The sequence below is a fragment of the Pyrus communis genome, chromosome 8 (assembly GCF_041283825.1).
Source record: "Pyrus communis isolate YQ-2024b chromosome 8, ASM4128382v1, whole genome shotgun sequence".
NCBI classification, from domain to species: Eukaryota; Viridiplantae; Streptophyta; class Magnoliopsida; order Rosales; family Rosaceae; genus Pyrus; species Pyrus communis.
Genome location: NC_142572.1, coordinates 140,304 through 162,735, shown reverse-complemented (window position 1 = coordinate 162,735; position 22,432 = coordinate 140,304). Strand labels below are relative to the sequence as shown.

The window sequence follows — 22,432 nt, the reverse complement described above, 5'->3', positions numbered from 1 at the left end:
TCATATTTATGAGTTAAAATTAATTGTGTAGAAATTGTGAGAAGATACTGTGATTAATGGAGGCTAAGGAGCTTGTCATGTTTCACCTGAACATGCTTTTGAGTGTGTGATTCCTGATTAGAAGCTGAATATCATTCGTAATTAAACCAAAACTGAACTTGAGAATAACTCTGTGGTAAGGGACCTCTGCACCAGAGATTGAATCTCTTTTTGTTTGAGATTAATTTAGAGTAAATTATTACTAATATAAAATAAAAATAAAAGTCCTAACCAAACATAATAAAAATAACTAAATAGTTTTTGGTTACAAAAAATAAAATATTTGACAATTATTTTATCCACCATCAATTATTTTGATTATTTCATGAAAAATCTCTGTTAGATAAGTAGAAAATGACAAAAATATTCTTAATTTTTGTCATTTTGATTCTCATTTAACAAAGATTTTTCACAAAATAACCAAAATAATTGTCGACGGACAAACTCAGGACCAGCTCTATCGATTTTAAATATAAAAAACTAAGGTGAAGAGTTAGGCTATTCTCATAGACTATTTTGACTAAAAAGCTAACCTAATATGTATTTTAACAAGGACCGCAAACACTGATCCATGGATACATCATACATCACAGGGAACGTGAATCAATTGAGCAAGATTTCGCAGCCATGTTGTTACATTGAAGGCCAAGTTAATAAAATGAAATTCCAATAACGTATCCAATACATTTTTGAATGAACGGCTGTCGGGATTTACATGTTTAAGATGAAACCATCATATCTGAAGGTTTACTTGCACCATCCCAAGCACAACATTCAGACGCAAAAGCAATGAGCCTGAAGAATCTCGGAAAACCTACCTGAGCTCATCAAGGCTAGAAAATCAGTTAACATGAGTGATACCAATTCAAGGTTTTACCATTTTTATTTGTATTCAGACCACATGAAAATTGAATGGAGATGGATAACCGCAAACCTTTACATCATCTGTTTTACTTCTCTCTCTCACATCCTCTCAGAAGAATGCCTCGCTCAAGCACTACTGGAGCACAGAAATTACACGAGGAAAAAATTATGTAACCAGCCAAAAGAGCAGCTGCGCAGCCGCCACTCCCGACGTCCAACTACAAATCTCATTTTCACCTTGTATTATGTTTGCTCTCTGTTTTCCTTGACTTCTTCCCACACTCCCCAAACAATAAAAACCGTCTGCCCTTGCGTGCCTGAACAGCCGTCCCCCCCTTTACCTGTTTACATAGACAAATATGCAGTGAGGTTCTTTTCAGGTCAAACAGGTTTTCCAGAATCAAATTACAAATATCTAAAGAAAGTTGTAATAACAGCCTACCTTTCCTCTTTTACGAGGTTTGGTCTTATAACAATGGAAAAATCCACTACAACCTCCTCCTTTACCAGATCCCGATTCATCACCCCTAAACAAATACCAAGAATGAGAGTGTGGTATACATTATATAAAAATGCAGACATCAAAATTTGAACAAAAGAAAAGAATACCACTACATGAAATAATGCATTTCAATAGGCCAATTAAAAAGACAATTAAAATATATAGAAGAGCAACAAAAGTGATATCCATTGAAATTGCAGTTCCCCTGTTGACTGAATGAAAATAGAGCATCAAAGTGAGATTCTGTTTTCTAATCCAATTTGGTGCCCAAGGAAGAATTTTAGCATTCAGTCAATTCAACGTGTGCCATTTCTTCCTAATGGAAATTCCATATAACAATGTAAAAGCCAGCGTCTGCAGTTTAAGCTAATTTAACGCCTGTATCCTAAATTATTATGACATCAGTAGCTACTAACAGTGTTCCATGATCACTCCAACATACATTGTTCTATGATCACCAGAATATGTAGTACTTATATCTTAGAATATTTGTCAATGCGGATGCAAGCTAAGCTTTCACTAAATTCAAGCAGCATATTTTGTTCACCATAAATCTGTAACTATTGGTTTTTTAAGTCAAGTAGGGAGCAGAAAAGAGCTTAATCAAAATACTCCGGTAATAAGAAGTAAAATACTCACTGGTTATCTTTGTTGGAATTTCCCACAAAGTTACTATCATGTAGTAAACTTGGGGACATAGGATAACGGTCAACCCTTCTACCTAACGGGTCCTTCAGGACGTCCCTTCCACTATTAACCTTCAAAATTTTGACTTCAGGGTTTAATCCATCTTCCCCATGCTGAGAGGACAACCTCATTGAATTCAATGACTCCATCTGATCTTCGTAATAAGTGCCATCCTGCGGCAGGACCTGATTCTTCTCAGGTTTCAAATGACTCAAAGAACCAGGAGTGCCTTTCTCTGCCACCTGTAGCCATGCAGTCTCTAACCTTTGGTCACGAATAATGGATTCTATCCTTTGCATTGGAATCTCCTGTCTGCTCTCTCTTGTAACACTTGCTTGGCCATTGCCTTCAGCAATCACGTCTGATGAATCAGAAGTGGACTTGTGGGTCTCATCAAGAAACAAAGAGCAATTTGAGTAACCATCTGTGGCATTTGATCCGACTCTTTTCCTTTCCCTAAGAATTGCCGCCACGGTTCCTTGTAAGTGAACTGGACTTGGACCATTTAGAGAAGCCTCTCCACCTGGCAAGTGAACAATTCTAACCTCTACATTGCGTCTGAGAACCACTTCCATCGAATTTGTGATACTGCTCACAAACCTTTCTACCCTAGATTTGATACTTCCATCTTCAAATGTGACATAAGCAACCAGAACACCTGAACAAAACAAAAAAATCCATTTAAACAAGGAAAGAAAAGGAAAAGAACATATACATTTATAGAGAAAGCACACGCAAGGCTTCTTGTTGTGAAGGACTTGTTGAGCTTAACTATCAAAACCTAGCCAATTAAATAATACTTTTTGTAATGCTCAGACTACTATTTTCTTTCTTTTATATTCCCCCAACACCTAGTTATTAACAAAGCTCAGAGTTAATTGTCAACTAGCCCACCATTGTCCTAACATTTCTGCCATTAGTTTAAACCTATATATTAAAATGGGGTATTTCGGGGCAAAACTGGTAGTTTTTCCATGAACCAATCTTAACTGAAACATGCACAATCAGCATACACTCCATAAGTTCATCATATGGGGCAGGTCTCAAAAATTGATATGTGTAGCTCGTAAACTAGGACCTGAAATCAGCTTCACATCAGTATCTTGTATCAAGTGCAAGCATGAGATCCTATGTTTGTTCACTGTGAACTTCAGTGAACAAACTGAATGGGAATTATGGGAAAGTGAAATGGTATGACCACCTGACTTGTATTCTTCTTCCTCCCCCACCACTTCCCCCCATTTCCTTTTATGTAAATAAAACAAGTACATCCTGCTCTAGCACGAAGCAATACACCAGTGTCACAGTAAAATTATGTACAAATAACCATCAGTTCCACAAGAATGCTATTCAGACACCACAACCAACATCTCTGCATTATGCATACGCACAGTTTCCCCAATTGACACAAAATTACTGCAGAAACTTCTATAGAAAGGTCCATATCATTTAGTGCATTGTATTTTAAAAAGCAAAGATGAATGAAGTGTATAAAGAGATTAAGAGATTACCTTCAGCTTCAGATATAGACACTAGCTTTCCGTGAGAGTGTAGTAGTTGCCTCAATGTCTTTGAATGGCATCTCTCAATACACTGTGCCCAGACATCCTCCAACTTCTCCGAGTTAGCACATCTGAGGATTGCATTTCCAGTTGTAACATCATCATGCAAGGGAGTTGAGGCACCACTGTCCGTGAAATGGCCATGCAAGGGCTTGGCATTGTTATTTCGCAACAATGAATCTCCCTGATGGTTGGAATTTCCATTTAGTGCTTTTTGAACAGAAGCATGGGAAATTGATTTATGAAGCATATATTGGGCATTCGACTTCTGTTTGTAGGTGGCAGCTTCTCTTGAAGCACTGGACGAATCATCCTCAGTAGTCTTACTGCTGTGCCTCCTGCTGCATGAGCGAGTAAGGTCTGGAGAAGGCACTGAACCAAGCTGTAATAGAGTCGCTGTAAACCATGTTGAGCGCTCACTTGAAACCCTAAGCTGTTTTTCAGCCTCTGAAAGAATCTTCAAAGCATGTTTTAGTCTCTCCAGTTCTGCTTCGGCCACTGAAGTATGGAAGCCAACCATAATTAGAATAACTAAAATTAAACATAAACAAGAGTTTACTGTACAAAATATACAGTTTAATATAACCCAACAACAATTCATTCAAAATAATAAACGGTCAGTGGAGATTTTTTATGTGTCTCCAGGATTGATAAAGTTATTGTTTTCTATAAAGTATACTAGCTAGTATTAGTCTACATAGATCAGAATGTTTCAAAATAAAACTTCAAGAGAACTTAAAGTGTTCCTATGGATGAAACACCATCTGGACATGCACTAACAGCACCATACATCTACGAAAAACTTGGTTATGGTGAGGAGATGGCCATCCAATCAATCCTTAAATGTATTTTAAGAAAACAGATAGATCATGGCACCAACCACATATAGGGAAGATGTGTGTTGCTTGAATCCATTTTTATTTTAGTTTTTATAAAGAAACGATTGTCATGAAGAAGAAAAAACCAGAAAATACAGAAAGGGTGGACAAGCAGACCTAATTTGTGTTATCTAGCTAACTGTGGTACTATCTCCACATCACACTCCAACTGGTTCAATAGTACAAACAACTTTATAAGCGTTGAAAACTAAGGGGATGCACTCACAATTGCGGTCACCAAAGAATGAATCATGTTTGATATCATTAATATTGTAGGTTCCAGCAATGATGTCCATGATTAGGCTGGCCAACTGAGACATCAAAACCATGGGATCTACCCCGGAGTCCATCAACTCTCTGGCCCTTTTCACTGTTTCTGCAGTGTCTGATGACATTGCTAATTCCAAAAGTTCCAGTAGCTTTTCATCAGAAACAACTCCCACCTGTAGAACACAAAGCACTAGATTAATGAATTTTAGAAAAGTTGAATTTAAGTTTGTAAACAGTAAATTCAGCTATTTGGATATTGCCAGTAGCTATCCATCTTTTATCTTCTTTTAATAAGCAGGATAAATCGCTAGTAGCATGGTGAACGTAAATTGAAGTAGACCATGTCAAGAAGCCATTTGTTGAGCAAACTCACAAGTTCATTCACGAGGGATGTTGAAATTCTTTTCCCCAGCAAACTCAACTGATCCAGCATAGTTTCAGCATCGCGAAGTGAACCATCTGCATTCAAAGCAATTAATTCTAGTGCATCTGATTCAACATCCAGGTTTTCTTCAACAGATATTTTCCTTAACCTGGCCACAATGTCACTCTCTTTAATTTTGTTAAAGAGGTATTTCTGACACCGAGATTGTATCGTACGGGGAACATTGTCCAAATCAGTTGTTATAAATATGAAGACAACTCTCTGTGGCGGTTCTTCTAGATATTTGAGAAATGCCAGCCACGTCTTAGAAGGTAACAAGTGACACTCATCAATCACAAAAACCTTGTACCTCGAGGATGCTGATGGGGGTGCTGCTGATAGAGTTTTCAATAGGTACCTAACTTTGTCAATTCCTTTCTTATTGGTGCCATCAACTTCCATTAGATCCTTGTTCTTACCGGACATAAAATCAGAGCACTCCCTGCAAAAGCCACATGGCTTATTTTCATCAGGAGATAGGCAATTCAAAGAAGCAGTGAAAATCCTGGCTGCTGATGTTTTTCCAGTTCCGCGGGGCCCCTGGAAAAGATAAACAGGGGCAATCCGACCCCTTGCAATAGCATTTATGAGTGATTGCACCACAATATTTTGCCCAATCAACTCACCAAAGAACATTGGCTTGTACTTCTGGCTAAAACTCCTAATATTTTCTGGTGAGCCTTCCTCTTCTCCATCTCCATTCACAGCTACAATCTCCAACCCTTCTTGACTTCGGCAGCTTGACGACCACCTCCTTCCATCTAATCGACTCAGAGCCTCCAAATCAAGTTCCCCAAAGTTCGTGGAAAGCTCGTCATCACTTCTCCCAGTTCCTATGGATGATCCTCCCCTACCATCACCACTATTGGTAAGCAATGGAAGGACGCCCTGAGCACTTCTAGATGCAATTCTCTGCTTATTGGAACCTGATGATGATCGACGTTGTCTAGGGTAAATATTTTGACTTCCACAAAATATGATACTTCCTTTCCTCCTCAAAGTATCAGAAAGCGATGGGGAGCAGCAGCTTCCATACATGCCTTTGTGTTTGGGTGTCCTTTTCGACCAATAACAAGGAATCCCACATCCCTGGCGGCCGGGAAATTCCAAGTGGTCATCAACCTCATCATCCCCGTCATTCATGGAAGTTGTAGTGCCATCCCAAGATCCAACAGTGCTAGGATTGCGAACACCAGCGTACCTGTTATAAGAACTAGTTGACAATGCAGGGGTGCTATAAGAATAGGAAGAGTCCTCTCTTGGAATACTATTATCTCTCCTAAACTTAGAGGAGGAGTGAGGCCAATTCTTGTGCTTAAGTTTGGATAGCAATAATGGGGAAGCCCCTGAAATTGGCCTAAGATCCTCCGAGTTGCAGTAGTCTTCGGTGTCTTCAGATTGGTCGACCAAGTCACGGCGGGCGGATGATCTTGGGTGACCGTCCACTACTAGTTTTCTGTTCCTACCAAGAAATAACTCTTTCTTCTGATATTTGGATAAAAGGTCGGAGTGGGCATCGGTTTTCTTACTTGTTTTGTTAGTGTTTTTGCGAGGAGGCAAAAGGTGTGCATATCTACGCCGGAGCATGGTGGATGAGGAGCGGCTGTGAGTCTGAGTGTCACTCCTCGAATCTCCTCCATCTCCTCCTCCTCCTCTTCCAGTACGCGCATCACTCAAGCTATCATCAACACTCAAGTCTGCAACTGAAGAAGAAGCATCAATGCCATCTTCAATAACGTAAATGCCATCATCATCATTGTAATCTTCATCATCATCTTCATCGTCGTTGTAGTCATCGTTTCTGGAGGAGGATTTGGAGTTCTTCCAGTTGTGCAAGAAGACCCTCCTGTCGCTGCCATTTCTATTATTCCCAATGTTGTTGTTGTTGTTCCAAGTGGAAGTAGTAGTTGTTTTAGCAGTAGTGATAGCTGCTTGGGCAGCTGCCGCCACGGCCGCAGATCTAGAGGAGGAGGAGGCGAGCGGAGAGCGCCAGGAGGAAGTGGTGCCAGGATCACGAAGAACGCGGGCGGCTTTTCGAATCTGAGTGAGCTCCCTCTTCAAGTGAAGTTGGCTTGGATCAGAGACCCCCACTGCTGCTGCTGTTGCTGATGACGACATTTTCATATATAGATATACACATATATGTATGTATATATATATGAATGAATCGAATTCAATTTGAAGTAAAAGGCTTTGATTTTAAGTTGAAAATGAAAAGAAAAGCATTTGACATGATCACTCAGAAGCAAGAAGAAGAAACCCACATCCCAATCTTACAGAGCACAAAGAAGCTTCATTTACCCTCCGGAGGCCGGGAAAAACGGCTATAAAGACCCTCCGAAAGTCCAGAAGGGTGGTAGTGGAAAGGTGATTGGGGTGTTGGGAAATTGCAGAACGTTGGGGCGGCGGTGGTAGACAGGTGAAGAAAATGGGGATTTGCACAAGGGTGGAGGAACTGGAGGTGCAGATCTGTTTAAGAGAAGAAGGAAGAATGAATGACTGGTTCAGATCTGACAGATTTATTTCATTCAACACTCAATCTTCAAGGAATGCAATTTTGTAAATAATACAATAAATAGCTCTCCTCTACTCTCCTCTCCTCTCCTGCCTCTCTCTCTCTCTCTGCATCAAACAGTTTCTTTCTTTCTGTGTTTTTGTTTGTGTTTTATTAGGGTTTACTTGGCGCCTCAAAATGAAATAATTGAAATCTTGAATCTCTAAACCAGAAAATTAAAAAAAATTAAAAAAATGAAAAATCATGTGTGGCGCAACATAAGTGACAGTCTCTGTGTAAGCCGTGAAGCGTGGGGTGAGGAGGCTCTTCTACTTATGTCTTTGTCTCTCAACTTCTCGTATCAAATTATTAATTAATAATATCTAAACGGAAAAATAAAATGAAAACTAGAAAACTCCCCCCAAACACGGATGCTCTTCTCCTGTACCTCTCCGTTACGTTGTATTGCATTGCACAAAAACATTTCCGTAGGTGTTGTCTTGTCCACAGATTACGCGGTCGGGTTTTTTTCTTTCTTTAAGTTCAAAGATCTTACACAATTCTATACCATATTCATATCGAGAAACTTCTTTGCACAAATCTTGCATTTTCCTTTACTCTTGCATGAGATCTATGTATTTATTACTTTAACACGTTATCTTAATAAAAAAAATACAAGCGACGATACTCAAATTATAAATTTTTATAACGTTCACTTTCTATTTACCTGCATATATTTTATCATTGTTGATAAATCCATCTTTAAAATAAAATAAAATAAATAGTTACAAGGTCAGTTCTTTCTTTTTTAAGTTGAAAGATCTTTCACAATTCACTACCATATCCAAATTAAGAAACTTCTTTGCACAAATCTTGCATTTTCATGTTACTCAAATTATGAATTTTGTAGTCACTCAGTACTACGGTTTGGTGATATTTTTCTTCACTTAGAAGTGAGAGGTCTTAGTTTCGAATCATGTGAATGGCAAATTCGATACTAACTTAGGCTACCTATTATGTCACTTAACGAATTCAAAAATTATGAATTTTGTAAAGGCCATTACCCAACCGAAATTGACACACCCCGACCGAGATCAGGGCGTGCTGGCCGTCACACGAAGGTGACGTAGCCATGTGCACGTGCGGAAGCCAATAAAGTAATAATATAAAAGTACGAATAATTAAAACCTAGCATACAAAGTACTAAACAAGTGCTAGCGTAAGTGAAAGACAATTTCAGAGCAGGTCTACAGCAGTCCAAAAGAAAAGTTGCGATAAAAGTGCACCCGAATGTGACCCTACGCTGGTGAGTATCTGTCAGAAAAGCCGGGAGAATCCTCTGGGAATACCACCGAAACTGCTACACAACTAGAACCTGGAGGGGCGCAAAACAAAAGCGTGAGTGGGCAAAAACAAAGCTCTTTGAAAACCATTAAGCAAAATATAATTTAACCCCTCGCCGTAAAACCTGTATACTTCCCAGAAAATAAACATATATACGTATGTATAAATATGCCAAACATGCTCAATAATATGCCATGTCGGAACCTCATAATGATATGCAAGTGCTCAGGTATATCTCATAACGATAACATATAATCTGGCAGCCGGAGTCACCTAACGTGACCTGTACGGCTGCATATAGAGCTCAAATCTCAAACTCAATAACTGAACCTGCCCACGAGTCGGAACCACCTATAGTGGTCTGTACGACAGGCCTGGGTGTAATACATATAAACGCTCTAGTGCTACGATCACGTGAAGGCTGTGCGAATAATCGCGGGTCACCTACGAGTAGGAACCACCTAAAGTGGTATGTACGACAGGACTGTGCACCTAACTTGGATCCAAGCTGAGCGTGTGGTGCGGGAGGTGAACATCACGTGAAGGACTGTGCCCTATTCAGGGCGGGAGCACTAACACCGGGGGTGCAGGTTATGAGCTCTCTAAGCATCTCAAACTACTGCTGAATGTAAATATGAATACCACTTACCTGGCACTTACCTGTGCGTCCACAGCACCCAATATGCATATGTATATGCAAGCCTCTACTAATGCATGCAATTATGCACAAACGATAATAATAAAGTGCATGGCATAATGTAAATAACCCCTTTTTAAACAATTTCTGGGAACATAAATGTATATAGGTATTTACGGAAAACCAAAAGCCCACTCACTGGTATGTGGAAGGGTCGTAGCCCCCCTGCCTCGAGTGCGAACGCTCGTCCTCGGGGTACGTGTCACCTATATGCGAAATAACTATAAAAACGTTAACTTTAAAGCACATAACCAACTTCTCGTAATAACTTCTCATACATTGCTCAAAATGGACAAATGAATATACCAATGTGCTCTACACAACCTCAGGATCACAACCATATTTTTAAAATAATTTTTGGACCTCTCACGCGCCCCCACGCGCCCCCACGCGCGGCCACGTGCCATGCACACTGACGGTGTCAATTGACGCCGTCAGGAATATTCCGTTAAAATTCCGGAATATTCCGTTAAACTTAACCGGATACCGTTACTGCCGTTAGGAATATTCCGTTAAAATTAACGGAATATTCCTGTTTCTTCTCCGGCCTACCCTCGCCGGACTCCGGTCACCGGAAAACTGGGAAAACTTTAAACTCACTATTCTCCTTCGTTTTTCATCTATTTTTCACGTAATTTATACCAAAATGAAGCCCTAATCATAATCTACCATGTTGGACAAGTTTTAGGGCCTAAAAACAACGGGATCAAACTTTCCAAAAATATGAAAATTCGGCCAAACTTACAGTTCGTGGTTCCGACGTCCAATTCCGTCCAACGATGCACTCCCAAGCTCCTTGGAACCTCACCAACACATCTACAAGCTTCAAAAGTCCAAAAACTAACTAGATTAATCTTGCATGAACAGTGACTAAAACGGAGCTTGTAAAATCGACGTGAAAACGTCGAAGTCCTTACCTGAAAATGGTACCACTGGACTCCTCTCAGCCTCACGAGCTTGATGGTGTACTTGGTTCCCTCGATCTGTTAAGGTTTGAGGGGTTTTGGGGTTTGTCCGTACGTTTTCAAAGAAGAAGAAAGGGAATGGGGCTCGGGGAACTCACAGAGAGAGAGACAGAAGTTGGTGCAGGTGTGGGGGTGTGTGTGTGGCCCAAGGACATGCCAACACACAAAACAACCAATTACGTCAAAAAAAAAACGAACTAGGGGCAAAGTTGACAATTCACATGTACGTTTTAATAATCTCGGGACGAGATGTCACAGAAATTCATTGGGTTGTAAACTTTAAAATAATAATAATAATAATAATTGGGTAGAAACCTAATCGCCAATTCAATAAGTGGGTTGGCTTGAAGTAATATTAATTTGATTTGAAGCCGACCTATCCAAATATCAACAATCCTTAAACATAAATATATGTTACATAGACATATCATATACATAAAATCTTAAGGATATTAATAAAAAGATTTGGTGTGTTAACTCATTAATTATTGTTGTTTAGTAGTACAGTTTAGTGATATTTTTCTTAATTTATAAGTGATAAATCTTAAATTCGATTTTCGTTAAAAACAAATTTGAACTAAATTATTTTAGCCACACGTAAGCATATCCATTAAATTAGGCACCATAATATATTGATGGTCAGTGGTCTAGTCGGTGCAGTGCAGAGGTGTTGCAAAACTCCCATGTGAGTGTGATTCCTGCAGCTCCTGCTTCTCTAGTGACAGTCCAACTTAACTTATATTTGAATTATATGTTTGGAAATTGGATTGGGCGTGTATGTCAGTAACAGTATGTCATTGGCAGAGTTAGAGAGTTTAGCATACAAACTCTGCAATTTGAGCCAGCTCAGGCAGCTTCATGCCCACCTCCTCGTTAAACTTTCCCTCCACCATCACACCCAGTGCCAGTGGGTTTCACTCCTCATCTCCCAATGCACGCGCCTCCGCGCCCCGCCCTCCTATACCCGCCTCATCTTCCACTCCATGCCTCGCCCCAACGTCCACGTCTTCACCTCCATGTTCAAGTACTACTCCAATTCCAATTTCAACTTAGGAGGCTCTGATCAAGTTGCTTCTCTCTATCGAGAAATGCAGCAGCGCTCTGACTTAACCATCGGCACCTTCGTCTACCCGGTCTTGATCAAGTCAGCCAGCAGTGCCGGCATTCAGTTCCATGCCCATGTTCGCAAGTTAGGTCTTGCTTCTGATCACTACGTGCGCAATGCCATCCTGGCCTTCTATGCTAAATACGGCCCAGTTGAGCACGCCCGATATCTGTTTGCTGAAATGCATGACTCAACTCTTGCGGACTGGAATAATATGATTTTTGGCTACTGGAAGTGGGGGAATAAAGATGATGCCTGCAAACTCTTCGATATGATGCCCGAAAGGAACGTTGTTACTTGGACTTCCATGGTTACTGGATGTGCTAGGATCAAGGATTTGGAGAACGCAAGGAGGTATTTTGATCAAACTCCGCTGAAAAATGTTGTATCCTGGAATGCAATGCTTTCGGCTTATGCTCAGAATGGATGTCCTGAAGAGGCTTTAAGATTGTTTGATGACATGATGAACTCCGGAGATCAACCAAATGAAACTACTTGGGCAATTGTCATTTCATCATGTTCGTCATGCGGTGATTGCTCCCTTGCTGATTCGTTTGTTCAAAAGCTCAACCAAAAGCAGATCCATTTAAGCTATTTTTCCAAGACGGCGTTGCTTGATATGTACGCAAAGCGTGGGAGCCTCCAGACTGCTAGACAAATTTTTGATGAATTGGGGGCGTATAGGAACACCATTACCTGGAATGCCATGATATCAGCATATACAAGGGTCGGGGATTTGGCTGCTGCTAGAGAGCTCTTTGATAAGATGCCACAAAAGGACGTTGTCTCATGGAACTCGATGATTTCTGGTTATGCTCAAAATGGGCAGTCCGCTCTTGCAATTGATCTCTTTAAAGATATGATTAATGCTGCTGATGGTCTCAAACCAGATGAGGTAACTATGGTGAGTGTCATCTCAGCATGTGGACATCTTGGGGCCTTAGACATCGGTAATTGGGTCATCAGTATTGTCAGGAAACACCATATCAAGCTAAGTGTATCAGGATATAATTCCTTGATATTCTTGTACTCTAAATGTGGAAGCATGGAAGATGCCAAGATGACATTCCAAGAAATGAAAACAAGAGACGTGGTTTCCTACAACACATTGATTGCAGGGTTTGCAGCTCATGGTCATGGGATGGAAGCCATCAAACTACTGCTGAAGATGAAGGGAGAGTTTATTGAACCAGACCGTGTAACATATATTGGTATTCTTACAGCATGTAGCCATGCAGGGTTGTTAGAAGAAGGATGGAAGGTTTTTGAGTCAATCAAAGCTCCTGATGTACATCATTATGCATGTGTGGTTGATTTGTTAGGTCGAGTGGGCAAACTAGATGAAGCGAAAGAAATAATCGATGGCATGCTGAAGGAACCGCATGCTGGAGTTTATGGGTCTCTTTTAAATGCTAGCCGAATCCACAAAAGAATTGATCTTGGGGAGTTTGCTGCAAGCAAGCTGTTTGAGCTTGAACCACATAATTCAGGGAATTACATTTTACTTTCAAACATATACGCCTCAGCGGGTAGGTGGGATGATGTTGTGAGAGTTAGAGAATCAATGAGAAAAATAGGCGTGAAGAAAGCAACGGGGTGGAGTTGGGTTGAATACAAAGGCAAGATGCACAAGTTCATTGTGGGAGACAGATCACATGAGCGGTCGGAAGACATTTATAGGCTATTGGCAGAATTAGGGAGGAAAATGAGAAATGCTGGGTACATGGCTGATAAGACCTGTGTGCTCAGAGATGTTGAGGAGGAAGAGAAAGAAGAGATGGTGGGTACCCATAGTGAAAAATTGGCAGTTTGTTTCGCTCTTCTTGTTACTGATGCAGAGGCAGTGATTAGGGTAGTGAAGAATCTGAGGGTGTGCTGGGATTGCCACACAGTTATCAAGATGATATCTAAGTTGGAGGGAAGGAAAATTATTTTGAGGGATAATAACAGGTTCCACTGTTTCAGTGATGGGGTGTGTTCTTGCGGAGATTATTGGTAACGGGTTTCGATAAATTTTCCATTTTCATGCTAATGAGGACATACCAAATGGCTATTGCTCATAGCAAATGTGCCAACATGGCAAAGCAATATCCTCGGCTTTTAGGCCAGCCTGTCGCATTGTACAGGTAGATTACTGCATTCTCGCTCTCAGCAATGTAGTTTGGGAATTTTTCTGATTTAGGAGAGAACCTTTTGTAGCAAGTAAGTTGTCCAACTACTGGTGAACACCATTGATTCGATTGCCTCTGCAATCCCTAGGGAATTGAGATTGATGTGTACTGTTTTAAATGGATGAATGTTAAAACAAGGATTAAATAGTGAATGAGACTTTATGCTTTAGACATGTTTTGCTCTCTCGCCCTGCCCTGCCCTCTTTGTAAATGCATTGCCTCTTGGCTTGGACAAGGCTTGTAAGGCCATCTCCAACCAAGGGCTAGCTAGAGGGCTTGTTTTAGCCCTTTAGCCTTCCAAGAAATTAATATTTTAATAAACAGTATAAGGTCATATTTGCTTCCATCTCCAACTGAGGGCCAAACATAATTTATTATTTAAATTTAAAAACTACAACAACTTAAATTTAATATCCATAATCAACATCATATTCATCAGTCATTGTAGAAGTATAGTCAGAGGTAAACAACTGTTATCGGGTCATAATTTATTCTTTTTTTTCCTATCAAAATAGGCTTTACTCATTGGAGTGTAATTCGAAATGTTCCTTTCCATATTCTTATCATCAATCTCTTCTTGTATTTGTTTGGCCCGTAATTCATGCATATGGTTCCTTTCTTCTGCCTCAAGGGCAGTTTGCTCCACTATTAAGCTTAATGAGGCCGCCACTTCGTGTTGAGCGGCATAATCATCATTTGCCTTGCCCTTTTCCTTCAACCTTCGTGCCTTGTTTCGTTCCATAACCCTAGGTATGGAACCTTCGCCCAAAGACGGATTTTCTACCCTTGTTTGTTGAATGGTAGGAGATCCATCTTCTTCCATATCTACAACTGAGGATGCAGTTCCGAACACCAGCGTAGGACCTACTCTATGTTGAGGTGGATCTTCAAATAACACCCACCCTTTACAAATTTCCCAACAACTGTGAAACTGAAAGAGTTTCAAATTGCCCTTTATATACAATTCCTCCACTTGGCGTATGTAGAAAATATAATTACAAAAATTAAAGGGAAATTAATTTTTGAAATTAAATGTATTTACAAAAATTAAAGGAAAGTAATTCAAGAAAGTAAATGTAATATAATTAAATATTTAAAATAAATTGTGAAAACACTTACTTCGTCGTAGTACTTAGCGCCGCTTTCATGTCTACTTGCGGCTGTTAACAGTGCTTGATGCCATTTGTTCAAACTTGGGTGAAGATGTTTCTTCTATCTTGAAGAACAACTCTCGTGGTTTTGAACATTCAGTGGAGTGGTGCATTCGTAGAACTCTAAGTATTTTTTGGACACACGAGTCCAAACACCTTTACTTGTTTGAGAACTCCCCCTCACACTATCTTCCGACACCCATCTATAAGCCTTGCAAAGAGCTTCATCTTCTTTTTGGGTCCAAGCCTTACCTTTTATTGCAGATGAGACCATTTGAAAATTATTAAAATAATTGAAGGAAATATTTTTTAAAGAGGTAAGAAAATATGAGAATTGAAATGGTGAAAAATTTGTGAGGAATGGTGAATGAATGATTTAGGTATTTATAATAAAAAAATTTAGAATTTTTAAGAATTAAAAAAAAAAAAGGCCCAAAAAATCGAAAAGAAAATAAAAATTGAATACAATGGTAACTGACGCTAGCTAATTGACGTCAGCTAGTTGTTGGATTCAATTTTTTTTTTTTAATTTTTGTCGGATAGAGCCGACACTATTAGAAGCATTGTTGTCATTTATAACCGACAACAAAACCGACACTAGTAAAAAAATTCCAACCAACTCGGGGCTAGCTGGCTAGCTGGCTGCATGTGGCCAGCCCTTTCGTCCTTTCAGATTCCATGGGGCCCATGAGCCCTCTAGCCTGACACTCGGTTGGAGACACTTTTCGGATTATTTTCGACCCTTTGGACCCTTTGATTGGAGATGGCTTAAGTCCCTGGCAATATTCCAATACAGAATGTGTGGCTACGTACAGCCTAGAGCTTAAAGCTAGCTCAACTCCCTTGACTTCGATGTAGTTTGAATTCAAAGTCTAACCAGGCAAGTGGCACGCAAGAAAGCAGCCCACCCACTTACTTCCCTTTAAATGTAAATCAAAGAGGAGAAAGAGAGAGAGGGACCAGACCAGAAATTCGAAGAAGAAAAGGAAACAAAGAAAACAAGAGAGTGGAGAAAGAGAGAGAGAGAGAAAGAGAGATCATGTGCAATCACAGGAAGCGAATGGAATGGTGGGGTACTGGTACTAGTAATACTAGTAGCAGGAAGAAGAAGAAGACCAAGACGATGGCGTTGAGGAAGTTCGAGGAGCTTCCGCCCTACATGAAGGACAACGAGTACATATTGGATTATTACAGATGCGAGTGGCCCCTGAAGGATCTCTTGTTCAGCGTCTTTGCCTGCCACAACGAAACCCTCAACATCTGGACGTACGCTACGCTCATTCCCTGCCTTGATTCATTTCCCTCCATTCTTTATTTAATTAACTCATTTACTTGCTTAATTCTCCCTAACTACCTCTAACATCTGGCCTACTTCTAATTACTTGTGCTGCAGCCACTTGGTGGGGTTTTTGATATTTCTGGGACTGACGGTCATGACCTTGACCAACAACTCACTATTGGAGCTGCACATTTTCTCCAGGTAACCATTGCTCACTTCACGGGCATTTTTGTAATTACAACAACAACAACTCACTCACTGTTGCTGCTTTCTGTTTGGTGGGTAAATATGCCGGCCGGCGACGTTAGCAGGGCTGTGGCGGTTCCTGGACCGTCGATCAATGTCTCCTCCTCCTCTTCCTCCTCTCACAATGTGGATGCATTTCTTCCTCGTTCGCCGGTCAGTCACTCTTTTATTTTTTAATTTTTTTACGAGTTGGGGATAATTTAGGCAGATTGTCTGCCCTCGTTTTACCATGCCCTTCCCATCTTCTCATCCGTTAAACCAAGTCAATATTCTTATAATCTTTATAAAAAAATTAATATAAAATATTGACGTAATTTAAACCACACAATATAAAAAAAAAAATAGAAAAAACATTGTAATATGAGCACAGACAATCTGCCTTTTAATTTTAGTCCTTCCACCTCCACGCGGTCATGGAATTAGAATCAGTCAATTATAAAGAATCCGACGCGGGGTGTGGGTCTCACAACGTCTGTCCCGTTTGCTTGTCTTGTGTTGCCTGCCAACTTTGAGCACCAAACTTATTCTCGTAGCATGTGATATATTATTATTATTATTATTATTATTTTGCATTTACAATTTTGTTCTTATAACATATTAAAGATGATTCCTCTCTCTTTCTCTCTCTTTTCCTTCCATTCTTCTTTCCTCTCATTTCTCTTGCGTAACTTATTTTCTCTCTCCTCCTTCGTACGTTTCTGTTCTCTCTCCCTTACTCCTACTCCTCCGTATCGCTTTCTTTCTGGCTCTTCTCCTTCGTACTTCTCTCTCTCTCTCCTCCTATTGTTCTTCCTATTCTGTAAATTTATGATTTTTTTTTATTTGAAGAACGATTGTGATTTCAAGTTTTTGGTTTTTGGTTTGAGTATTTTCTGAAAGTATACAAATGTATTTTACTAACTAAATATATAAAACTGATTCCACGTATATAGTTAAACTAATTCCACGTGTATAATTAAACTGATTATATAAATAGTTAAACTTTTTTTCTTTCACAAGATATTCTTTGAAAGTGTACAAGCTAATTCTATTAATACAGTATACAAAATTGATTTTGCAGATATTTAGAAGTAATAAATGATACAACCTGATTCTACTAATAAAATATATAAAACTGATTCTATATATAGCTAAAAGTAACAAAATGATACAAAATCACCCTAGTAAAATGTAAGCAAATTGGTTATACTAAAAAAAATATACAAAACTCATTGAATATTTCTACTTTCTTATTTATTTCTATACACTTCCATTTATTTCTACTTCCTTATTGAATAAATAAACATAAATATGAATGTGGAGAACAATAAAATAAGTGTTTGGAAATCATTTTCCGATATAATTATGTGCATATAAATACTCTTTTTTTTTTAATTTAAATAATGATATTCTATAGAAAAAGTGGAAATTTGGTCTAAGTGAAGGTAGACATAATAATAAGGAATAAAATTTGTTATTTATGTGATTCAAATTTCAAACCTCTTACTTATTTATGGAGAGAAGTACTACATATTGGAGTGCATGCAAATACAATAGTATTAGCCGAGTAAAGTGGTAAATAACGAGGTCTGGTTTAGAATTATTGTATTGTTGTATTTTAAAATCACTATTATTGCTTTTCTAATTAATCATATTTTGTAACAAATTAAAAATAAAGATAGGCCCCATAGATTGCCCTTTGGGTAACTAGAATATTAGACAAAAAGAAGTTAAATTGACAAGGTTAAATTCATTATTAGTGCTTTCTTAAAGCACTTTAAGTTATTTAAAAATATTTTCAAGCATGTCCTTAATTATATGTATGGTTTTATTGTTGGAGGCAGGACTTAGAGGGACATGCATCATCAATCATTCATGCGAAAGCGAATGCAAACCAAGAAGTTGGTTACGATGGTATTAATCCGCTTACAATGTGGCCGTGGTTTGTGTTCCTAGGTGGAGCTATGGGATGCTTGGTCTGCAGTTCCCTTTCCCACCTCCTTGCTTGTCACTCTAAACGCTTCAATTTTTTTTTCTGGCGCCTAGACTACGTCGGCATCTCTCTTATGATCGTCTCTTCTTTTTTTGCTCCCATTTACTATGTCTTCTCCTGCAACCCTTGCTCTTGCTTTTTCTACCTTTCTTCCATATCTCTGCTCGGGATCCTCGTCATTGTTACCCTTCTTTCGCCTAGTCTCTCTAGACCCCGTTTCCGCCCATTTAGGGCTACCCTTTTCCTCTCCATGGGTTTCTCCGGAGTCATTCCTGCGCTTCATGCCCTAGTTATCCATTGGGGCAATCAACATATAATTGTTGCTTTGGCTTATGAACTTGTTATGGCCATCTTATATGCTTCGGGAGCAGCATTCTATGTCGCTAGAATACCAGAACGGTGGAAGCCCGGTAAGTTTGATATTGTAGGGCACAGTCATCAGATCTTCCACATCTTTGTTGTGCTAGGCGCACTTACACATAGCGCTGCTACTCTGGTTTTAATGGACTTTCGCCGAGGATCACCAACCTGTTCATATTAGGTGGCATTTGGGGTGGTGACTGGTGAGGGGTACAATCATTCTGGCACCAGGTTTTGTATTAGTTTCTTTAGCCTTGCATATTAGTAAGAAAATGGCTGCACGCAACGCATGTTTACTGAAAATGTTGTACTTTTAACATCCATAATTGATGGATTATACATGTTAAGAACAGATGATATCATTTCGTATCAACCACCAGCAGTTTTTCAGTTTTCCTGGTCCGAATACAATTTCAATTCCGACACTGTTTAGTTGTGTAATGTTTTTCGTGTTACAGTTTAAAATAATATCGCTCCAACAGATTCCCAAAAAAAAACAGCTAAAGTAAACATGTCAGCATCCAAATATTTCTATTTGTGAAGGGACGGGGACGAGGAGGCATTCCTTTCCACTTCTTTCGTGGATTATCACTAGAGGATGCTACCATAACCATTTACAAAAAAGATATCATGATATTGTCCCAAAAAACAAAAAGATATCATGATTAAACACTTTGAAATATTAGAAAGTAGCAAGTTTAACCAATAACCATCCCTCACGAGATTCAGCTTGGCGTCTCCAATTCTGAAGTTTCGAGCTCGAGTGTAGCATTGAATCCAAATTCATTTCCTGGAGTGAACAACAGTTTGAGCTCCTCAGCTGTTTGAGTGGTGCTGACTTTGTTTTCCTTCACAGTCAAGTTTTCCTGAAACCAAACAGAGATTTGACAATGTTGGGCGGGTTGGCTGGCGACAGAGAATTATACGATAAGAAAGAGACGCACGCAGTGAAAGTGGGTGACTTGCCTTGTTTACATAATCAGCCATAGTAGAGTTTATTATTTCTTGTATGACAAACTTGGTGACACGCTCCTTACCAAGTATATCCAACAGAAAGCTTTTCGGGACCTGCTCGGAAAAGTTTTAAGTTAGCCATCAAAGAACAATTAGCTTAATTGCAAATGAAACCAACTGATGAAATTCAACATTAAGCTGTTATCAGGAATAAAGCCAACCAACCTTGGATGTTTTTCCTGCACTAGTCCCAAAGCACATGAAAAGGATAATTTATAGTTAAAACTTATGGACTCAAAATTTCAAAAGTTGCTAAGCATGTATATAAAGAAGACATCATCCAAATTGGAGAGCCATTTCTGGAGCTTCTTTCCACAATGATTCAAAATATAAGATACACTTTCTCTTATCTATCTCCTGCAGCAGTATCAGCATGCAGCAGAGCCATTAGGTAAGTAGGTTACTATTAATCCAACGGTGGCAGGGGAACATTAAGACTATTACCTCCTTTTTGTCTGCGAAATCCAGGAACTGGTGGTGCTGTGCGTGCCAAATTTGTCAAAACCCTATCAAAAACTTTTTGTGTGTCGTCTCCAGTCAAGTCTACTCTAACCTGGCAATGGAACATCACAACAACTTGCAATATAAGGTCCTGACTCCTGAGGCCTTTGAAACATAAAGTGCAAAAAACGTAGCCACAATCAGGCAATTATATTGCTATAAACTTTTCCACGATAATGGGAACAATTTATCTGCAGCCTCTAACTCCAAGAGAATTCAAACACTGGGGGTCCTAGTGTTAAAAGTCTAAGTTTTTAAATAGAAACAGAGGGCGAAGCGCGCAAAAAAAATTCAGTTATACACTGAGGCATTTCCTAGAACACTTGGTGAACTTGTTGTCGACAGCCGAATGTTGCACACATGTCAACAAATAGCGACGTATGCTGAAACAATCTGATGAGTGTTATCAAGAGAATTCTTCAAGCGCTCTCGACGCAACCTGCCCTATGCTGCCGAAACATGCCTAGCAGGCATTACATCAAACACTTGGTGGGCACAAAAAAGACCAATACCGAACATTCAAAGAGTCCTTGAAAGACCTTCACATGTACATTTCCCGGACTCTGGGTGGCCTTGGGACCACCTTAGTTCCAATGCGCATCCAACGTAAAAGATTTTCTACAGATTGTTCTAGAATCAAATTTCCCGGTTACCTTGAATGTTACTTGTGTTTTCCTAAACCAACATAAACCTACCTCATTGTATCCTTCCTTCGCATACATGCATAAGGTATTACAATTAATCAGAAGAAAAAAATATGTCACTTGTTACAGTGACAAAATGCATGCATGCTGTAATTCTGTATCACTTGGATGTTGCACGGCAAAGTCACCTGTATCTTATTGTCGTCTTGGGACTCTACAACAATCTTTGCTGTTTTCAAGGTTATCAGATTGCCTTGTGCATCTCCAATTGATGCCTCTAAACCTGCAAAACGACAACAATGAATAACTCTCTCAAATTAATTACAAACACAAGAAAACATGAAGAAACAGAACCTGAACCAGCAGCTGCATATATCGGGCTGGATAAACGAGCGTGGCCAGAGTTATTAGGACTGCAACACGATAATCAACTCAAAAAGATTGAAATATTATTCGAAAAAGGGTTTAACACAAGAAAATTTCAATTAGCATGTAAATTGTAATAAGCTATACGATGTAGATATGTAAAAGGAGAAGGGAAAGAAAAAAACAGAAAAAGTTTGCAGTTTGCAGAGATAAGCATAAGCAGTATACTTCTCAACCGTAAGATTGGGATTCTGTGAAGCGTATTGGCATGATGGAAGAAGGGAACCGCAGTATCTTCTGACAGGATTGGAAACAGAAAAATGCCGCTGCTGCAGAAAATCAATAAACCATTAAAATTGGCGCACACAACCTTGACCATGATATGTCTCACTCACTTGAACCGTTGAACATTATCGAGCGAATTTAATTGAAAGTTTCTTACTTTGGGAAGCCGAAGGGGCTGGAATCCAGATACTTTTGATGTCGTCATCGTCGTGGTGGTGTTCATCGTCAAAGACATTGACGCCATCGCCATGCCGCTTTGGTGTTGTAAAATGCGGGTTGCAACTAGAGTCTCTGTTTGTCAAGACATAGGGACGGTCAATCTTTTTCTTATCGCTTTTTTCTGACCTTTACCAGGCCTTTAGATCCTGGCCGTTGACCTTAGATCCTGCTGTCAGGAATCAACTTTTTCATAATTTAATCGTGACCGCTGACGGGTAAATCGTGAGGCACACATTATGTAACATAATAGCCACAAATAATTCTTTAATTAAGATAAATGATTTTCACACAAAATTTTAGTGTAAAATCTTTCTAGCTATCGAATTGAATATGTCAAACATAATCAAACATAATCAACATCCAAGATTAATAAGTGCGTAAGAGGCTAAACAT

At 39.4% G+C, this 22,432-nt stretch overlaps 4 protein-coding genes across 7 annotated transcripts; 2 read left to right on the top strand and 2 right to left on the bottom strand.

Annotated features, from left to right (window-relative positions):
• Positions 1 to 646: 646 nt before the first annotated feature.
• On the bottom strand, positions 647 to 8,068 carry STI (AAA-type ATPase family protein). The gene is made up of 6 exons (XM_068457406.2): positions 5,176 to 8,068; positions 4,759 to 4,975; positions 3,604 to 4,152; positions 2,045 to 2,750; positions 1,346 to 1,430; positions 647 to 1,244 (listed from the first exon to the last, which is right to left on the bottom strand). The coding sequence occupies exons 1-6, from the start codon at positions 7,348 to 7,350 to the stop codon at positions 1,137 to 1,139; spliced, it is 3,840 nt and encodes a 1,279-aa protein (XP_068313507.2). The 5' UTR covers positions 7,351 to 8,068; the 3' UTR covers positions 647 to 1,136.
• Positions 8,069 to 11,382: 3,314 nt separating this feature from the next.
• On the top strand, positions 11,383 to 14,175 carry LOC137718714 (Pentatricopeptide repeat (PPR) superfamily protein). Its single transcript, XM_068458256.2, has one exon. The coding sequence runs from the start codon at positions 11,518 to 11,520 to the stop codon at positions 13,828 to 13,830; it is 2,313 nt and encodes a 770-aa protein (XP_068314357.2). The 5' UTR covers positions 11,383 to 11,517; the 3' UTR covers positions 13,831 to 14,175.
• A 1,854-nt stretch (positions 14,176 to 16,029) lies between these two features.
• On the top strand, positions 16,030 to 19,400 carry LOC137718542 (heptahelical transmembrane protein 2). 2 transcript variants are annotated; one of them, XM_088699116.1, is made up of 4 exons: positions 16,030 to 16,419; positions 16,547 to 16,633; positions 16,741 to 16,831; positions 18,502 to 19,400. In XM_088699116.1, the coding sequence occupies exons 1-4, from the start codon at positions 16,193 to 16,195 to the stop codon at positions 19,189 to 19,191; spliced, it is 1,095 nt and encodes a 364-aa protein (XP_088555242.1). In that variant the 5' UTR covers positions 16,030 to 16,192; the 3' UTR covers positions 19,192 to 19,400. The 2 variants fall into 2 exon arrangements, with proteins under 2 accessions (XP_088555242.1, XP_068314194.2); XM_068458093.2 differs by having other exon boundaries at positions 16,033 to 16,419; positions 16,744 to 16,831.
• Positions 19,401 to 19,516: 116 nt separating this feature from the next.
• LOC137718543 (uncharacterized) lies at positions 19,517 to 22,144 on the bottom strand. 3 transcript variants are annotated; one of them, XM_068458095.2, is made up of 8 exons: positions 21,978 to 22,144; positions 21,764 to 21,861; positions 21,524 to 21,582; positions 21,358 to 21,452; positions 20,469 to 20,577; positions 20,190 to 20,203; positions 19,977 to 20,078; positions 19,517 to 19,876 (listed from the first exon to the last, which is right to left on the bottom strand). In XM_068458095.2, the coding sequence occupies exons 1-8, from the start codon at positions 22,068 to 22,070 to the stop codon at positions 19,736 to 19,738; spliced, it is 711 nt and encodes a 236-aa protein (XP_068314196.2). In that variant the 5' UTR covers positions 22,071 to 22,144; the 3' UTR covers positions 19,517 to 19,735. The 3 variants fall into 3 exon arrangements, with proteins under 3 accessions (XP_068314196.2, XP_088555243.1, XP_068314195.2); XM_088699117.1 differs by having other exon boundaries at positions 20,048 to 20,078; positions 20,190 to 20,208; positions 21,764 to 21,864; positions 21,978 to 22,141; XM_068458094.2 differs by having other exon boundaries at positions 21,764 to 21,864; positions 21,978 to 22,140.
• Between the last annotated feature and the right edge of the window lie 288 nt (positions 22,145 to 22,432).